This window comes from Lissotriton helveticus, chromosome 5_1 (assembly GCF_964261635.1).
Source record: "Lissotriton helveticus chromosome 5_1, aLisHel1.1, whole genome shotgun sequence".
NCBI lineage: Eukaryota > Metazoa > Chordata > Amphibia > Caudata > Salamandridae > Lissotriton > Lissotriton helveticus.
This window is the reverse complement of record NC_136065.1, coordinates 2015536923-2015556775: the sequence shown is the minus strand read 5'-3', so window position 1 is coordinate 2015556775 and position 19853 is coordinate 2015536923. Positions and strand designations below refer to the sequence as shown.

At 46.6% G+C, this 19853-nt stretch overlaps 1 protein-coding gene across 1 annotated transcript in view; it reads left to right on the top strand.

Moving 5' to 3' along the window:
• LOC144752847 (butyrophilin subfamily 1 member A1-like) overlaps positions 1 to 19853 on the top strand; it is a 662516-nt gene that overhangs the window by 218014 nt on the left and 424649 nt on the right. The window contains exon 4 of the mRNA XM_078640685.1: positions 9587 to 9703. Coding sequence (XP_078496811.1) covers positions 9587 to 9703 — 117 coding nt within the window. The remainder of the gene's footprint in view (positions 1 to 9586; positions 9704 to 19853) is intronic.

Here is a 19853-nt window from a genome sequence, read left to right as displayed (position 1 = left end):
ATCCCAAGGCTTTCGTCAGGGCCACAGTTCTTAAAGTCTGCTAGTGCTTTTAGAAAGTGAAAAAGTAAATCAAATAAAGGATATCAGTGTATGAATCAAATATCGATTTCCTCTGTATCAACTGGTGTCTCATTACATCTGTGCAAGAAACAAAACATACAGTGAGAACCAATTGCTCGAAGAACAAACCTACCACTGCCCCCTCACTGTGAGCCAAACAGGCCATATTATATTACTCACCCGAATTGTACAGGGAGTGTACCTCACCTCTCCTTGAATCTTGCTCCAGCTTGAAGAAAGAAAATACTTTTTCTTTCTTGAGTCCCCTCACTCACCAGGGTTTCCCCACGGTGACATGCTTCATGATAGGGGCCATCCCAGTCCTCTACGAACTGGGGCGTGCTGCGACTTGCGGAGTTACGTAGGAGCACTTGTAGTTAGACTATGTGTAGTGCACGTACTCACTTTTTTAGGCAGTTCGTGTAATTTTGGAGCACCAACATCTCCCTTATAGACCCCCAGTTTGGTTTTTGTCATTAAGTTTGTAGTTAGGGGGACTTCATTCTGGGCAGGTCTTAAAAAATTCCCTCAAACCCTTCTTCTCGTAGGTTATTTACTCTTAAGAAGGCCATCCTGCTTGTTGTTCTTGAAAAGCTTGACCGTAAAGCTGTCTTGAATTCCACTCTGTGAGCTTACCGCTTGACCCCCTCACCGGACTACAGGTAAAAGCCCTGCAACCTTGATGTTCAGGAGAGCAATGACCATCAAGTTACCTTAAAGGACCAACAGAAGAGAAAATACTGAGAAAGAGACAAGCATTAGAGACTTGGATTGTAAGAGGAAAATGTAGGCCTATACAGACATACGTCAACATGCAAAAGAATGTCACGTTCACTAGCCGATATCGAGTGCTTGTTCATCAGCCTAGAATAGGAAAGTCTGATATCCTTTCGATGCTAAACCATTTCATGTTGTGACCAGGAAAGCACACAGTGACTGCCCAATATCCTAAAAATTTCAGTACGTGAAACTACTTTCACTTCCAACAAAGTGCTCCTTTTGACATGGTCACCCTCACTTTTCGCCTGGTATTTGATGCAATTTTGACAGAAGTGCACTGGGTTCCTGCTCACCAGGCCTCCAGTGCTAGATCTTTTCCCTAAAACTGCACCATTGTTCCCCAACTGTCATCCCTCGTGCCTAGGGCATGGGTAATAAAGAAGGTCCCTAAGGGCTGTAGCATGTATTGTGCCACCCTAAAGGGCCCCTCACCACACTCATGCAGACTTCCATTGCAGGCTGCTTGTCTTCGTGCAAACACAAGTGAAAACACAACATGGCACATGTGTGCCATGCCTGCAGACACTGCCTTCAATATATGTTGAGCTACAGGGAAACCATCTTAAGTACATGTACCGGGCACTGGTGGTTATGAGTTCCCCAGCTGCATGATGGCTTCACTGAAACCAAAGATGTTTGGTATCAGACACCTTGTTTTAGTAAACCTACACTGAACCCCATAAACCCACAGAGGGTACCTTAGATGTACCCCCTGGAACCTACTAGTCCACTAGTTTGCTGGCTGGCTGGCTGGCTGGTACAGTCTAACCTGCCACCACATTCAAGCTTCTGACCTCCTCGGAGGTGAAAGCCCTGTTCTCAGAGGTTTGGAACAATGATGCGCTCGAAGGTGTTTCTATCTCCTCCAAACAGGATGGCTAGTAATCTGCACACCAAAGCCAAATGTTTCAAAGCCTGTGCCACCTTCGATATGTGACCCTGGCATCCCCCAGACCCGGAAGCTTCCACCCCCTGCCCTGGGTCCCATATGGCATCAGGACAGATGAAAAATTAGTTTGCGAAGAGGGGTTGAGCACACCCAGTTTTGTCATACCCCTAAGGTGCGCTGCCTGATATGCCCAACACTAGGAAAATTCTTGGTGATGCCAAAGTCCCACAGGAAGTGGTCATACCGGGGGCATAGTGACCCCAAGGGTAAGATGCTCATTGGCTACTACTCTTTACTCACCTAATGATCCTAAATGTAGTATTTAGGTAGATCCCGGACTCCAGAACTTTCTGTTTGATTGACTACAAAGAAGAAGAGGACACTGAAGAGCAGATCCCCGCAAGGACAGAGGCCTTCTGTGGACTTATGGCACCAGACACTGCCTGCCCTCTACAGACTCTACAATTGCAAAGAGCTGACTCATCCTGTAGCTGTACATCCTCCAAAAGCCTCAGGGGTTTGCTAGCACTTCGCAAACCAGCCAGCATCTCCCTTTTAGTAGAGGAGCTACTCCCTGTAGTCTGCAGGCACCAACAATGAAGACCGATTCCAAGAAGCTGCTGACCTCCGGGTCCACTGAGGAAGTAGCAGCCCATGAGGTCAGTGCACCTTAGGAGGACAGGTCCATCCTACTACTAAGTTTGGGGACTCCAGAAACTCCATAAGCCTCCCCGCACCGAGACCAGACATCTTACCGCAACAAAGCTTCTTTGAAGTCCAGTCCAGTCCAGACTCCAATGACATCAAAGACAACCAGCCAATGAGAGACATTAGCACTGCAGAGGCCAGCACTAAGAATGGCCCATATGTCCTGTTTTTGTCCCCATTGCAGGTCCCAACTGAACAGTGAGCACCTTAATGCATGAGAGCCAATTAGCTACAAAGACTCTGCACCCAAGCTTCCCTAGACCTAGGGAAACCAACTGCATCTCCCTGCTCCTAGGACCCTCAGTAACTGAGTCCCCTGTTGGGAACTCCCAAACTTGTCCCCAAGTCCTCCTTTGCAGCCAATTTCCACCTGGCCCATCTCCTCTTCTACGGTGTAGCGCACAAGGCTACCAACTCCTCCAGAACTCCTGCACTCGATTCATCAGGGCAGACATGACCGATCTGTTGGTGGAACTTTGGTAATTGACCATCTTGCACCCCATGACCGAAAGGGGTCACATGGAAAAGTATTGCAAGTATATGTATGCAGTAAATATTCTTTCTCCAGTAGAAAAGCATTACGTGTAAAGAAGAACTGCTGGTTAACATTGCTAAAACTATAAAATATATACAAAAATACTTGCTATGTTTCTAAATTGCTGTGGATCCCCTTTTTGAGTGTGTGCATCATTTATTGACTCTGTGTATGCAAAAGTGTCTAAAACTCCTCTCTGGTAAGCCTAAGGCTGCTTGACTGGGTTACCTCAAAGAGAGCACCTTGGGATTGCTAGAGCAAGCCCCTGTTCACTTATATGGGATACCTGGACTCTTTTCACAGCATACCTCTTTTTGGTATAGTATATAAAGAGTCAGCTTCCTACAACTGGGTCTGATTAAACAAGTGAGGAAACACCTGACTGTTGCTGTTTCTCCATCACCAATGCCAATCATGACATTTCAACTGCTTGTCCCAAGTTTCTGAAGACATGATCGGGACTTGTGATCCAAGCTCCATAAAGACTCATTGAAGAGCTCTAATTGTTTATATTTGTAAAAAATTATAACTTGTTATTTATCAGAGGGGGAGATGTAGTGTTGTGTGTTTGTAGTGATGGAACCATTGTGACTCCAGATAGACTCTGTACAACTGTGACATAAGCATTAGTGCATAGTGAACTGAATGCAGGTTTAGAATGTTCACAGTTATATGCAGAAGAATGAAGACTTGTTATACTCAGCCCTGTGTGGGGCACAATCATTGGCATGTACCTGGGCTGGGGAGGACCTACAACGCAGACACAGAAAACCTGAAAATCCTCAGACCTTGGTCCAAGGTTCTCACTCCCCCCCGCAGCTCCCCAACAGCTCTGCGGTGCTCTGCACCGCCTCGTGCCCAGCCAGCCCTCCTGTGCATGGTTCGAGCCTGCCCTGGTCTCCTCTTCTTGAGTGTTGTTCACTGCGTTTTTGACTGGTGCTGCTCTTGTTATTTTGCTGTACTCCTGCCTGGTACTGCCTTCTGCCATTTAATTCCTCGACTGCCACTGTACTATTGTTTTGCTCTGTCCCCCCTTGTATTTCTCTCTTTTCTTCATTGTATTCCTTGATTACCACTGTACTGTTGTTTTGCTTCTGTTCCCCCTCGTATTTCTATTTTCCCGCCGCTATCCTCTGACCCCTCCCCTCCCACCCAGCTCCCGTCTCCCAACTGCTCGTCCCTCCCCCCCTCCCCTTCAAATGCCGACCGTTGCGTCATCACGCAGCTGGCGTGCCAAACGCGTGCCAAAGGCAAGCCCGTCTGTGCCCGTCCGTGCCCGTCTGGACCACGCCCAGTGCCAGACCCCCCTGGGCCAGCGACCTCCACAGGACCTGATGCCGTTACGACACCAACACCCTCCACGCACTCAACACTGGCAGAAACTCTACCTGCTTCCAGGCCACCCCGAAGCTCACCCACAGACCCTTCACCTGCTGAAATTGCAACTACACCAGCCTGCGCACACCAGATAGTCCTGCCCACCTCAACACTGCAGGCCACACCCTTCGCAGCTGCATACTGCTCAAAACCTGCTCAGTCCACAAACACGCTGTCGAACTCTGGGACCTGCTAGACTCCTACACCCCGACTTCGCCTTCCTGTCGGAGACCTGGATGAACACCTCCTCGGCACCGCCCTGTTTAAAAAAGACCCAGTATTTTGGTCTAATCATCTATCATTACTGTTTGCTCACATTTTGGAATCTCACACTATCCCTGACTCTTGGCGAGGAAGCATACTACACCCTATATTTAAATCAGGGGCCCATTCAAATCCCTCTAATTATAGACTAATAGTCCTCATTGATGTAGAGGCAAAAATCTATGTCGCAAATTTGCTGAAAGATCTAGAGGATTGGGTCGACAGCACTAAACTGATCTCCCAATACACAAACAGGCTTCCTAGCCGAAATGGGCCCCTTAACAAACATATCTGCCGTCACGCTTTTGGCCAACCAAGCCATTGCCAACTCCAAAGTTCTGCATGCATGCTTTGTGGACCTCAAAGAAGCCTTTGATAAGGTCCCTAGATCAGCCATGTGGGCAAAAATGAAATCCTGGGGAGTCCCCACAAACCTACTGAAGGCAAAAATTAACCTCTATTCAAAAACATGGGTTCAAATAAAAATCGGGAACGGTCGAAATTTAACAAACAAAATAACCACCATCAATGGCTTAAAACAGGGGTGCATTCTAGCCCCCTGTTTATTTAAGGTGTATATACAGCCGACTTAGATAATAACTTACATTAAATATTAGGGGACCCCCAAAACTGGGGAATGTGAGAATAGTAATTCTGCAATACGTCAACGACATTGTGTTGTTATCTCAAACGCCCCGGGGCCTCCCACGACTGATAAACCAACTAGCAGAATATACAGCTTCAACTCAATTAGATATAAACTTTAAAAAAACTAAGGTTATGTGTTTTTCAAACCCCACACAAAAAGATACCAAAATCCACTAGGTCGATCAACAGCAACTGCCTGGATCAGGAGGGAAACAAAAGCAAAACAGCTATTATTTGCATTCAAAACCTTGCAAAAAAAACTTAGTGGCTGTTCGACAACCCACTTATTATAGGTTTTGGCAGCAACATTTTTACCATCAATCACGTACAGTTCAGAACTCCTAAACACAAAAGACGCAATAATTCAGAACATCGCCCAAACCAGCCTCTTCAAAAATCTATTCACAATTCCGCGCCACATTCCTCAAGCCCGAATTAGATTAGAATTCGGTTTAAAAAAACAGATCTCATCAAGACAAGGAGCGCTGGTAAAATACTACTGGAGAATGCGGGCAGCGGAGGAAGAGTCTCTGGCACACTACTGCTGGCTGGAGGTTGAAAGGCAATCCAGATTGAGAAACTCGGTTTATCCATTTTTTTAAAGCAATCGATTGAAGCTTTAAAGGTAGGAAGCTTGGCACACAATACCATCCTATCCGGAGTTCAAACGAATAGCCAACAAAATGATCAATCAAATATCTCCAGAAAAGGACAAAGCCTCATTGACCACGAAAATCAACGCATAGATGGTGTTGCCAACATATAAAATGTTAAAGCTTCAATCATACCTGTCGGAACATTTTGCAAATCGCAAAAAGCAGCAACTGACTTTGCAGAGACTGGGAGTTTATTCATCTAAAGACCTAAGCCCAAAATGGAAACAGACTTGGTCCTCAATGGAGTGCCGCCTTGTGGACAAGGAGATGAATCATTGCTCCACCTACTTTGCATTTGTCCGGCATTATTATCCATACGGAAAGAACTCTTGCGGCCAATAATGAAAAGAGAACAAATAAGGAGTTGTAGATCTGCCGTAATAAAATGTTTAGGAGGCTCGACAGTACAATTGGCATGTAAAGCAAGAAACTTTTCGAGTTTAGCTGCAAATGAACTAGAAAAAAGAGACAGAGAACTTGAACTGGCAAGCCATGCAAGGTGATAAAGTGCAGTTAATCAGTCCGCAGTCTACACAAGAATTTTATAGCATGACTCGCTATTAGAAGATTGAATGAATCAATTGTACTCTGTTTTAAAAAAGCTTTCATTATGAGAATTTTAACGAGAATTGATCAATTAATCTGTACCCTGCTCATGAATTTTACGCGTATTAGCGGTTATGCCGCTCTTTTTATGATTTAAACTAAATCAAATAGAGTAATTTTTACACACACCTCCTCGGCACCGGACATAGCCATAGCCATCCCGGATCACTACAAGATCACCTGCAGGCACTGGAACAACAACAAACCAGGAGGAGTAATCGCCATCATCCACAGGAACCCCCGAACTCCACTGGACCGACCACCACTGCATCCACTTCATCTTCGAGAAACCCACTGCACACAACCAACCACAACGCATTCCACACCGCAGCTGGAAGAAAGTCACCGAAGACCAGCTCATTGCCACTCACGCCCGAGCCCCTCAACCCAAACCCTCTGAGACCAAAGCAGCAGCCCACAACTTCAGACAATGGATCAACCTCTGCGCCAACACCCTAGCGCCAATAAAGAAACCCTCCAACAGGCACACCGACTCGAGAGCCACCTGGTTCAACGCCGACCTCCAGAACGCCAAGCACACCTGCCAAAGACTCAAGAAGCAATGGCGCAAGGACTAGACACCTGACAACCACACTGCCCTCACGAGACCCAGACGCAAACACCACCAACTCATCCTATCCGCCAAAAGAAACTCCTTCAAGGAACGCATCGACAACAATGCACACAACAGCAAAGAGCTCTTCAACATCGTGAAAGGACTCGCCACCCCCAGCACCAGCTCCAATGACGTGCCAGCATCACAAGAACTCGGCGACTCTCTGGTACCTTCTTCCACCGCAAGGTCACAGACATCCACAACAGCTTCGACACTCAGGAGCAGATGACAGACAACGACAACACCGCCGACTCTACTCCCATGAAACTCCCCAACCTTCTGCTCTCCTGAAACAGCGCCAACGATGAAGACACCATCAAAATCATGAACACCATCCACGCTGGCTCACCTTCCGACCCCTGCCCCCACCACATCTTCAACAAGGCAAGCTTCAACATGGTACCACAACTCGGAAAGTTCATCAACAGATACTTCAAGACCGCCACCTTCCCAGAGAGCTGGAAACATGCTGAGATCAACGCCCTCCTCAAGAAACCCAAGGAGGACCCAAAGGACCTCAAAAACTTCCGACCCATCTCCCTGCTCCCGTTCACGGCCAAAGTGATCCAGAAGACCGCCAACAGACAACTGACCCTCTTCCTGGAGGAGAACAACATCCTGGACTCCTCCCAATCCGGCTTCTGCAGCAACCACAGCACCAAGACCGCACTCATAGCCGCAACTGCTGAGATCAGGACCATACTGGACAAGGGCAAAACCGAGGACCTCATCCTCCTGGACCTCTCGGCCACCTTCGATACTGTCCTCCACCACACCCTATGCACAAGCCTCCACGACGCAGGGATCCGGGGAAAAACCCTGGGCTGGATCACCTCCTGCCTCAACAGCAGAACCCAGAGAGTCCGCCTCCCCCGTTCCGATCCGAAGCAAAGACCCGGCCGTCACCAATTCCAACCTCCACGAGGGAATGAAGGCAGTCGCAGACTGGATGAAGACCAGTAGACTAAAACTGAACTCAGACAAGACGCAGGTCCTCATCCTTGGCTTCACCCCTCCACATGGGACGACTCCTTGTGGCCTACCTCGCTGGGAGCTGCCCAACACCCACTAACCACGCACGCAATCTGTGGTTCATCCTGGACTCAACGCTCTCTATGACCCAGCAAGTCAATGCCGTCTCCTCCTCCTGCTTGAACACCCTCTGAATGCTCCACAAAGTCTACAGATGGATCCCCACCAAAACCAGGAGAACAGTCACCCAAGCATTCGTCAGCAGCAGGCTGGACTACGGTAACCCCCTCTATGCAGGAACCACAACCACACTCAAGAAAAGACTCCAACGCGTACAGAAAACCTCAACACGCTTAATCCTCAGACTCCCCCGCCACAGCCACATCCCCACCCACCTAGGAGATCTGCATTGGCTCCCGATCAACAAGAGGATCACTTTCAAACTCCTCACCCATGCTCACAAAGCACTCCACAACACCGGACCAGCATACCTCAACGAATGACTGTCCTTCTACACCCGAACCACTAGCTCCGCTCCACCGACCTTGCCCTCGCCACAGTCCCACATATTTGCCGATTGACCACCGGCGGCAGAAGCTTCTCCCACCTCACCGCAAAGACATGGAACATCCTCCCCGCCCATCTGCGGCAGACCCAGGACCTGCTGACCTTCAGGAGATGTCTCAAGACCTGGCTGTTCGGCCTATAGCTGCCCCCGCCCGTTAGCGCCTTCAGACCATCATGGGTGAGTCGTGCACTCTACAAGTGTCTTGATTGATTGATTATGAGTTTCTAATTTTCTCTAAGAGGCCAGACTCCAGAACAAATAGTAGTGGCATAAATGCAGCCTGTTATCGATTTAGAGTTATCCAGAGTAATAAGATTCCATAGCCAAAGTTCTGAATCTGCTTCAGATGAGACAATACGGGAAAAAACTCCATCTGAAAATCTGCAGCAATTTTGGCTGGCAGGAATTTGAAAATTAAATATCGACATTGGAAATGTACCTGCCATGAGGGCTTATTGTCAGTGCCAAGCCCACACATCCAGTCTGCTTAGCATGCTGGTTGGGGGCACCCTTTCTGTGTTGGTTTTTCATGATTGGAACCCTGTAAGACTTCCAGGCCAGTCACCCGCTCTAGACTGAACCGCAAACAATGCTGGCAGCATCACCTCTACACATTGCAGTACTGTCTGGCTAAGGCAAAGGAGATTCTACTGGTCACATTTATGCACCATTTGCCATAAATAAAATCAGTGGTTAGCCCACCAGAAGGTTAATCTGCTATGTCTTTTTTAATGGGTTGATCTTTCTGGCATAGCCTGGTTGGATTTCTGAGAGATAGCCACAGGTGATAATTAATGTTCTTATTGTGCTCTCTGTTGTTGGAGAAAGATAAAATATTAGCACTATCTGCCCTCTGTGAATCTTTTGATGAAGTTAACGGGGTGTCTATCTTTTTTCAAATTTTCAGATGCTTTCTTCCAAAAAATGTCTTCATGCATTTTAAATCGCCTTCTAATCTCAGCCTCCATTACAGCACTTGGGATTCTTTTCACCTCATGGACCGTTTATCTTGTAAATAAACAAAGTAAGTACCAAATTCAGTGAAATATTCAGACAAGATGTGTTGATGTGCTGCTTCTAACTTTTACCTGATTTATGGCAGTTCTGACATGGATTTCCATCAAAGGTGACTGCAAGTTAATTATTGAAGCATAAACTCTAGTTTTGGTAATTTCAGTGCAGCCATGCAGTCGTGCTGGAAGAATTTTCAGAGTGGAGGTGCAGCCATCAATGTTACATGACTGAAATTATAGGAATTGTGAAAATCCATGTGCCACACAAAGAGTAAGTATATCAAATAAGCCACGCCCATTTAGCAAAGAAATGGTAAGGGTGTGGTATATAGCCAATAGTGCCCTTTGGAGCACACTGTCACAAATCTATCATTTAACAGACAGCAGATTTTCCATTAAAATGACTACCAAATTCGCGCTGACAGGCAGTTTTACTGATAAACCATAGCGTGAAAATGAAAATGTATGAAATTGGTTTCAGCAAATATTTATTATTTGCACATCATCAAGTGTCTGATTTGTTTTGATCCCATTAACATCTTTGCTTTCATCACAGTTCTGAACTACAAAATTTATAGAATTACATTTGTGCTTTCGAAATTGATAATACATTTTGAAATAGTTGTACAGTTTATTTACAGATATTTAAAAAATGTTGTGAGTTTGAAACAAAACTGACATTCTACACATTTCCTATCACTCTCACTACTTTGACAAGATTGTCAGAAAGTTCACCTTACAAAATATTCTATCTTTGAAATTAAAAGTAAACACCATTCTCCATTTTAAAAGAATAAGCAAGAATTTGTCAGAAGATATAGTCTAGCAGTTGACCCCTGTCTTCGAACACACCACAAATGTGTCCAGATAAAAGCATACTTAAAGGCAGCTTTAGAGGTCATTTACCTTCTGAACTCCGAAATGGTTATATTGGGGGTACTGAACCATACCCCAGTAACCCTCCTTTTTGCACCTATACAACCATGAAGATCCAAATGAAAGACAGCAGTAGGGCAAGCTACTCACTATTCTGCATTAGCATTTTATTCTCGAGTTACCATTCAACATCAAAAATCAGCCTACACCTTGACACGTGCACAGGCACATATCCAGACATGGCTACAACAGCTTTCACACTTCTGATCATTCAACTGCATAGAACCTTGACCACACAGATACTGGAAGACATATTACAGGACATTAGGCTAGAAAGTTGTCAAGTATCACTGAGCAAGAGAAACACCAGAGCTCAGCACAGTTTGACCATTATCTCAGAAGGCAGAGCTTCAGTAAAGGCATACAGGGCAAATCACCAATCACTTAGAAGTGAGAGTTGGATAATACTATCTAGTTCGGATTAGCAATTAAAACTGAAGGTCACAGTAATTGAGCAAACCAAAACCTCACACCATAATGTAGATTGGAGTCACAACTACACTCAAGACACTCTCAGGAAAAGATGTCAATATTAGTGACCAAATAAATATGTGTCTTATTACTTCGAGTAGCAGGGAGCATTGATCTGAGTTCCAAAACCTTTAGTTTTGTGCAACACTTCAAACTATAAAACAGTGGAAACACCACACACAAAAATACCACACCAGGATAGAACAAAACATCAAACTATAATAAATAAAACAAGACGTAAATGCAAAAAATCCAATAAGAAAAACTGGAGATATTAAATGTCTAAGTGTTGTAGAAAAATAGAGCTAAGAATCATAAATCGCTAACTGTGGATAACTGTTCGCGCAGGACCGGGACAAAGTCAAAAGTTCAGGCTGATCATAATGGAGCGTGGACAAGCTACAGGAAACCAGCTAAGCCCTCTCAAACAAAGTACCTGAAATCCCAGATTGTGGACGGCTGCATGGATCAGCGTCAAAGATGTGTAACTCAACAGGGACAAATTGTTGGTTTCGAGATACAGCGAGGCCGCGGTGAAAGGTCCTGTTGCGTTGATGTTGAGGATCCTGACAACAGGCTTATGATGTGAAGGCCGGTGTCGAGGGTGTGAGTCGCAGCCAGGACAATGTGTCGATTCCAATGAGCATTGAAGCTGCAGTGCAGAGTTTTGGTTTTGTTGTCGAGGCTGCCTTCGACGGGGAAGCTAGGAGCTTGCATCGGGAATAGTGTTGTGTAGCGGCGGTTCTAAAGGCAATACGGCAGTCTCAAGATGTGGGGATGCAGGAGTGATGCAAGTGTTGCTGTAGTGTTGTATGTTTTAGAGATACCGGGACCCTTCTGGTCCCATAGAATAGTGACATAAGTGATTGGAGGGGTGTAGTGTGATTATTTACATGCTTGTGATTGGAAGGATGAGCAGGCGACAAGTGAGGATTCCGTAAGACTCACAACCCAAATAACTGAGAGTGCTCTCCTGGAGAGTATTCCTTGGTACATACCACGTGTGCCTCAGTCAAAGTTAAAAAACAATGGTTAGTGTATATGGAGATAAGTGCCACTCCAGCCAGTGCAAGGTCTGTGAAGACGGCAAAGGCCTTACCAAAAGTTGTTTGTGTTTGGCTAGAAATTTGCCTGTAAAGCTGATATAAGAGTTATTGCACCACAGCATAACGCAGAGCTGTCATTCATACGATACAACAACTTATAAGGCAGTGACAGCTAGGTACCAAAAAGCACTAAAGGCAATGATGTAATAAAGTTCTAGAATCAGAAATGTTCCTGATGCAAATGAAAACGCTAAAGCAGGAAGGACTAGGTATAGAAAGTGCAACCAGTGGTGACAGCCAACTGCAAGAGAACGCTGTGAGTGGAAGCATATAAATGCAGAGAAAAATTGGAGGCAGCGATAACCATATATAGAGAATGTGATTCCATTTACCAGAACTGGAGTAAATATAGCCATCCGATCTCAGCACCAGGTGCCGTCACCCAAGCAAAAAGTATGGAGGCTGTGGGATCCCGCCGGACCAACTGAAAGGCCATGGGCAGCAGTCGAAATAGTGAAGATCCAGAACACTGCCGCCATACTAGTCCTCCACCTACAGCACCATTGCCACATCATCCAACATCTGCAGGCACTACATTGGCTCCCCGTCGAGAAGTGAATACGTTTCGAACTTCTCACCCAAGCCCACAAAGCCCTCCACAACACTGGCCCCACCTACATGAACCACTGCCTTTCGTTCGACGCACCACAAAGATCCCCCCGCTCAGCCCAGCTTTCCATCACCATGGTACCGCTTATAAAAAAAAACAGAACTGGAGGTCGTTCCTTCTCCTTCCTCAGGGCCAAGGCATGGAACACCCTCCATTCCCACCTGCGAAAGACACCAACTCTCTCCAAGTTCCTGAAGGACCTCAGGACCTGGCTATCCACTAATCGCCATGAGCGTCCGGAACTGCTCATACCCTGGTGGGCCATGGAAGTCCGCTGACTCACCTGCGACGTCACTCCGTGAGTGCTTAGGACCTGCAGACCCCCCTGTCCTCCCCAGTGCCTTGAGACCCTTCCGGGTAAGTAGCTGTGCTTAACAAACCCCTGATTGATTGATTGAAGTTTTGTTTTTCCAATGGCTGCTGAAAAGAGCATCAAATACAGCGCTGGTGCATTCCTAAAACCACTGCCTCTTTGATATCACCAAAAAGCTGAAATCTGGCAACAGATGGACTGCCTGGATAAAAACATTCAATGATTTCATTGATGTTCTGGAAGAAGCAAATGACAAAAAGGGCATTACATATTTGAAGACTTTGGCAGGTGAAGGATTAAAAGAGGTTATAAAGAAAATATCACATGGTGATAGAGTGACTTACTGCCAAATAAAAGAGGCGTTAAACACCAAGTTCAATCCAGTGCCAAATATAGACTATGAAAGGTACATTTTCAACTAAGAATGGCAGAAATCTGGTGATACAGTGGATGAGCTTGTAGAATGCTTGGATTTGCTCATTAAGCATTGCAAGCTCAACAAGTTCAGTGACGAAGAGGCAATGCATCTCGGAATAATAGATGGGTGCCTCTCTGAATCCTTAAGACTGCATGCTGAACAAGACAGTTTGGAATGAGTGCTCATGGCTGCTAGAGAGGAAGAATGAGCTAACAAAGAAGCTGCTAACATGGAGGCTGGAATGGCCTGTAGGAGAGTAGGGTCTGCTATCCTATGGTCACCCCAAATTTTTGCTTTTTGCTCCACTGGTTTATGACTTAATGTGGCTGTGGGCCTGCTAATCAGACCCACAGCCTGCTGTTCTCTCTCTAAATTGTAACCCATGCACTTTAGGTGCATAACGAAATTGGAACTGGTTCACCTTATTGGCCCCTGTAACAGTGTACCCAGGTACCCAGGGCATAGGTGCTTCCAAGGCCTACCAGGGGCTGCAGCACGTATTGTGCCACCCCTGGCCTGGCCTCCATATTTGACACAACTGGCTGAATCACTCAGCTGGGGTAAGTCGGTGTAACCACCCCTTACTTAGGTGTAGTATGCCTATACCTAACCTAAAATGGACACATTTGTTCCTATCAGCCACTCCTATGGAAGGCCTCATCAATCCTGGAGGCAGAGTGCTTGGAAATGTGTGAGATGGTGCTCTGGCATGAGCTGAGCCTGTCTGCAGCTTTCGGAACCATGTCCTTTAGCTGTTTCATGATACTGCCGTACCATATACTCTTAAGTGCATTATAATCCTCGCGGTTAAATGCTATCTTGGGTTTGGCTTTATCAAAACATGTCGAGTAAGGTGTCATACGAATTGGAATACTACCCCCTCGCCAGTTCTGGCGACGGGGGTAGCATTCCACCCTTCTAGAGGGACACGACATGTACCTAACCTGAACCCCGGTTAAAGTTAAACAGAGCCTCAGCATCACAAAATGGATGCTGCCACCACAGACACAAGTCTGACCTCCTGTTGCTGGGAGTCCTTCCAGCGAGGGCAGCTTGGACAAAGGGTTTCCTGCCTTGGGAGGTGCCAGCACCACCCCAGACAGGATTTTGTGTATTGGGTAGGACAGGGCTGAATAGAATCAGACATGCCTGGGGCACACAAGGTGTCCCTGTGCATAGGCCAGTTCAAACCGGTGCTGGGGCTTTCCTGCCCCAGTCCTGGCGCGAAACTGGACAAAGGAAAGGGGGTGTAACCACTCCCCTTCCTGGTTCCACCCAGAGGAGGGACCTAGTAGGTGATCCGGCCCCCCAGATTCGAATAAGAGTGGGAGCTGTGTCCTGAGACTTCAGATCATCCTGAATCAACTTGAAATACAGAAGAAGACTGGACTTCGACATTCTGCTGCTCAGAAGACGGAAGAGAATCTCCCTTGTGGCCAAGGAGTGACCACCCTGTGAACACAGGCACCAACCAGCTACTCGACGTCTGCTTTGCCGCCACCTCCTGCCGGAGCCCGAGGCCAGAGCCTGACAAGACCCAGACTCCCAGACTTCTTACCGCCCGATCCACAGTCCCTGCAAAGAAGGGACCTGTGGAGGCACCGAGAGACGTGGGACCGGACTTCTTGGAAGACCCCCGAAAAGCTGACTGTGCAGCATCAGAGGTACCCTCGACATTGTGCTTTGGGGACTGAGAACCCCTACCACCGAGCAGCCCTTGCACCGAAGATCAGCCCCCCAGCATCTCCATGATCTGCGTGGGGCCCTTTTGCATCATGCCACTCGATGCGCCATCCCGGCCACTTGCCACGTGGCTAGCGGCCATCTTGGCAACAAAACCTTCAATTTACACTACGGGTCTGGTTGCTCCAGACTTGCCCTTGCTCCTGTAAAAGGGAACACCCGCTCTGACCTTGCTGGTCCGAGTGATAAGCCTTTTTTGATTCCTGCGTGGCTTGCATTAGCCAAGGCCTGTTTGCTTAAATCAAGTTGCCGATACCGCCAACAGCGAGAAGCCTGCGTGGGACAGCTCGTGACCGACTCCTGGACGTCCTCGACCCCTCGTGTCTACGTGGCTGCAGAGAGAAGCTACACCTCAACGCCTGTTTGCACCCAACATCGCCTGGTTCCAGTCTGGTTCCACGGTAGTCACTGGCTAGTGGCTTTGAACATTGTCCCCTCTGCTTTCAGGTCTTCACAAGTTCAGATCCACCCTTGGATCCACCGGAACTCTTCACATCGAGCAGCCTGCAGCATCTTCCGCTCCAAGCACCATGGACCAGCGTGACGAAACCCGACACTACTTCGACCCTATGCACCCGCGCCCTGTGGGTGAGGTAACTCAGCACCGCAGGTGTTCCCACACTGGTACACACCTCTAGTGTCTGTGTCTTAAGTTTCATTCCTTTAGGTCACTCGGAAGGTTCCTTTTTAACTAACTTTGTACTGTTTACGCACCATAGACTTTGCATTGGTGAGTGCGTGCACTTTAAACATTGCACCCGAGTCCCGCGGGCCTTTCCCGACTTAGTCACTGCTAGTCCCGAACAGCTCCAGCGATTCCCAAGGCCCTAGGCCTACTTCCTTTTCGATTGGTATCTCTTATACCACTTTCTTAGTATATGGTTTAGGTGGCCCCTAGGGCTCATCCATATTGTGCAACTTTTGTGTATTTTAAACTGTCTTGTTTTTAACGCTTGTGCTTCTGTGCTCATAAAGAGTCCAGGGAGTAATTGTAGTTAATAAATCTATATATATTTTAAATATATATCTGTGTGGTGTCCTTTCATTTGGTATTCAAGGGATTGTGTATGGTAAAACAGCTTGCTTCACATGCCTTTACAGAGTTTAGCCTAAGACTGCTTAGTCCATGCTACCCCTAGGATAGCTTGTCTATAAGGTTGACTTTACAACCTGCACCATAAGGGTTGCTTGGCATGGTACAAGGTGATCACTAGAACTAGTGAGCATCACATACCAGGCCAACTTCTCACATTGGTGAGCAGCGGATTGGGATTTGAGCTTGCTGTTGTTTTACCATTACAATCTTTGAGAGTATCATTTGAAAGATCATACAGGTACCTGATAGGTACACTAAAACAAGAGTAGTATACTTAAGCTCTACTGAACTTAGTTGTTGTAGAGGATAGGGAGTAGCACACCCTGACTACAACTACTAGATAGGTTTTGTAGGAAAACACAAGTGTAGGTAGATTGCAACACATCCACCACACTAGAGCAATGTCTGGAGCAGAGGGATCCACTGGACCTATCTCTGTTGAGAGTGACCCTCCAAGGGCACCATCCAAATTTGCTATCTTTCCTTTTAAGGAACTGAGGCAACTGTGTTCCATGAGAGGAATCAAAACAGGTCCTACTCCTACAGCAGGACACCTCAGAGAGCTGTTAGACCAGTCTGAAGCTCTAAAGACCCCCAAACCAGGCCCCTCAGGGACTGGAGATGGAGGCTCTCCCACTTAAGATGATAACACTGATGCCCCTGCCCCTGTCATCCAGATAGATGAGGAAGACCAGGTCACTGGAGATACTCAGCCAGAGGATGAGGAAGAAGAGGAGGAGGGGGAGGAAAGTGATTCTGATGATGGTAGAAATAGCCAGGTGTTAGTCAGCAGGCTTAACCAGGCTAACTTAAGGTTACTTGGGACTGAAGGTGGGTCCAACTCATTCAGACCCCCAAGTGGACTTAACCAGGAGCATAGGAGGAGGAGGAATCACTCAGGTGAATCCAATACTTCCCATGTTTCTAGAGGTTCTCATGGCAACTCCAGAAGGGAGTTGACTAGCCCTCAGAGAAGGGAACATGAGGCCAAAATGAGAGAGGCTGAACTTAGGATCCAGAAGCAAGAATTAGAAGTTGCCCTGGCCAAAGAGAAACTTGCTAGAGCAAGGCAGCCTAGAGAGAGTGGATTAGGATCCACTGGTGGCAGCACTATCCCTAAGGATAAAGACAGGTCCTATGACAATAGAATAAATCAGTCAAAAGGGATACCAGGGGAAGAGGAGGCTATGTAGGGCAGTCCCCCACTCAACGAGTTTCAAACAAGAAGCCCTATTCAGCCTGCATGCTATGGATCTCAGACTCCGTAACTAAAGGGGCCATACCTTATATTGGCTCACCAAACGGCCAGATCAAGCCAGTGCTGCGTTACAGGTCCGGACATGCCTTCAGACATACAAACAATGGTGTGCACAGACTACAACACATAAAAAAATTGTGTGAAAGCAAGGAAAGTACCTCACGGACGTAACACCCAAGGGGGTTCCCGGTCTATAAATGATCGGTCTACCCACTTCTCATCATCGGTTACTTTCCTTGCTAGGAGGATGAAAAGGAATGTGCCAGAAACGAGTGCACAAAACAGAAAAGAGAAATGAGAGAGGGAGTGTATAATTACACTACCTAGTAGGATAGAGAAAGTGTTCGGAAAAAGATTGACAAGTACCTACACCCAACACCAACAAACATAAATATAAAATAGTGAGGTTTGGCTGGCTGAATCGATTTTATTCTGGTGCTGCCAAACTTCACTTTTTTTAAAAAATGGTTAAATTGATACCATTAATGTTGTAACTGGACCAACATGTTTCATTGCCTTTTCATTGGCAATTTCATCAGGGCAAATGGTTGGGTCTCTTATTCTTTATCCTCCATAATTCATATGGGAACCTTGTGCTCGCACTTCATGAGTATACCGTCGAGCATCAAAAGAACGTCGTGTCAAAAGATCACGGATCCGTCTTGGAGACTCCTCAATGTGAGTCACCGCTGCCGAGTCCCTCCGGCGCTTCCGGAGGGACTCGGCAGCGGTGACTCACATTGAGGAGTCTCCAAGACGGATCCGTGATCTTTTGACACGACGTTCTTTTGATGCTCGACGGTATACTCATGAAGTGCGAGCACAAGGTTCCCATATGAATTATGGAGGATAAAGAATAAGAGACCCAACCATTTGCCCTGATGAAATTGCCAATGAAAAGGCAATGAAACATGTTGGTCCAGTTACAACATTAATGGTATCAATTTAACCATTTTTTTAAAAAAGTGAAGTTTGGCAGCACCAGAATAAAATCGATTCAGCCAGCCAAACCTCACTATTTTATATTTATGTTTGTTGGTGTTGGGTGTAGGTACTTGTCAATCTTTTTCCAAACACTTTCTCTATCCTACTAGGTAGTGTAATTATACACTCCCTCTCTCATTTCTCTTTTCTGTTTTGTGCACTCGTTTCTGGCACATTCCTTTTCATCCTCCTAGCAAGGAAAGTAACCGATGATGAGAAGTGGGTAGACCGATCATTTATAGACCGGGAACCCCCTCGGGTGTTACGTCCGTGAGGTACTTTCCTTGCTTTCACACAATTTTTTTATGTGTTGTAGTCTGTGCACACCATTGTTTGTATGTCTGAAGGCATGTCCGGACCTGTAACGCAGCACTGGCTTGATCTGGCCGTTTGGTGAGCCAATATAAGGTATGGCCCCTTGAGTTACGGAGTCTGAGATCCATAGCATGCAGGCTGAATAGGGCTTCTTGTTTGAAACCCTATGACAATAGAAACCTGAGTAAGATTGTGCCCCCCTACAAATTTGGGGATGATATCCACAATTGGATGACTGCACTTGAGAGAGCTTGCAAAGTACAGCAGGTCCCTCAGGAGCAGTGGGCAGCAATCTTGTGGCTCTCCTTTGAAGGTAGAGGCCGAGACAGACTCCTCACAGTTAGTGATGGGGATTCTAGAAACTACCTAGTCCTGAAGAGTGCTCTGATTGATGGGTTAGGCTTAACCACTGAACAGTACAGGTTAATGTTCAGAGATACCCAGAAGACACAGACTCAGGACTGGTCTGAATTTGTTGAATGTGCCACTAAGGCTCTGGAGGGCTGGTTGCTGGGAAGTAAGGTTACAGACTATGAAGGATTGTATAATTTGCTTATGAGAGAACAGATTTTAAATAAACCTCAGAACCAGCAGTTGCATCAACATTTGGTTGACTCAGATCTAACCTCTCCCCAAGAATTGGGAAAGAGGGCAGACAAATGGGTTAGAACCAGAGTTAAGCAAAAGAACCAGAACCAGAACCAGGGTGGTGACCAAAAGAAAACAGACCAGAACGGTGGGGAGCAGAAAGCTAAAGACCAGAAGTCTTCAACAGGGCCCCAAACTAATACTGAGGGTGGGTCCCAAACTTCCAAGAAGAAGAAGAAAGAAGGTCAAAGAGAAACCCTGGTGTAGCTTTTGCAAGAACACCACTCACTGGACAAGTGATTGTAAAAAGGGTGGAGCCCCCA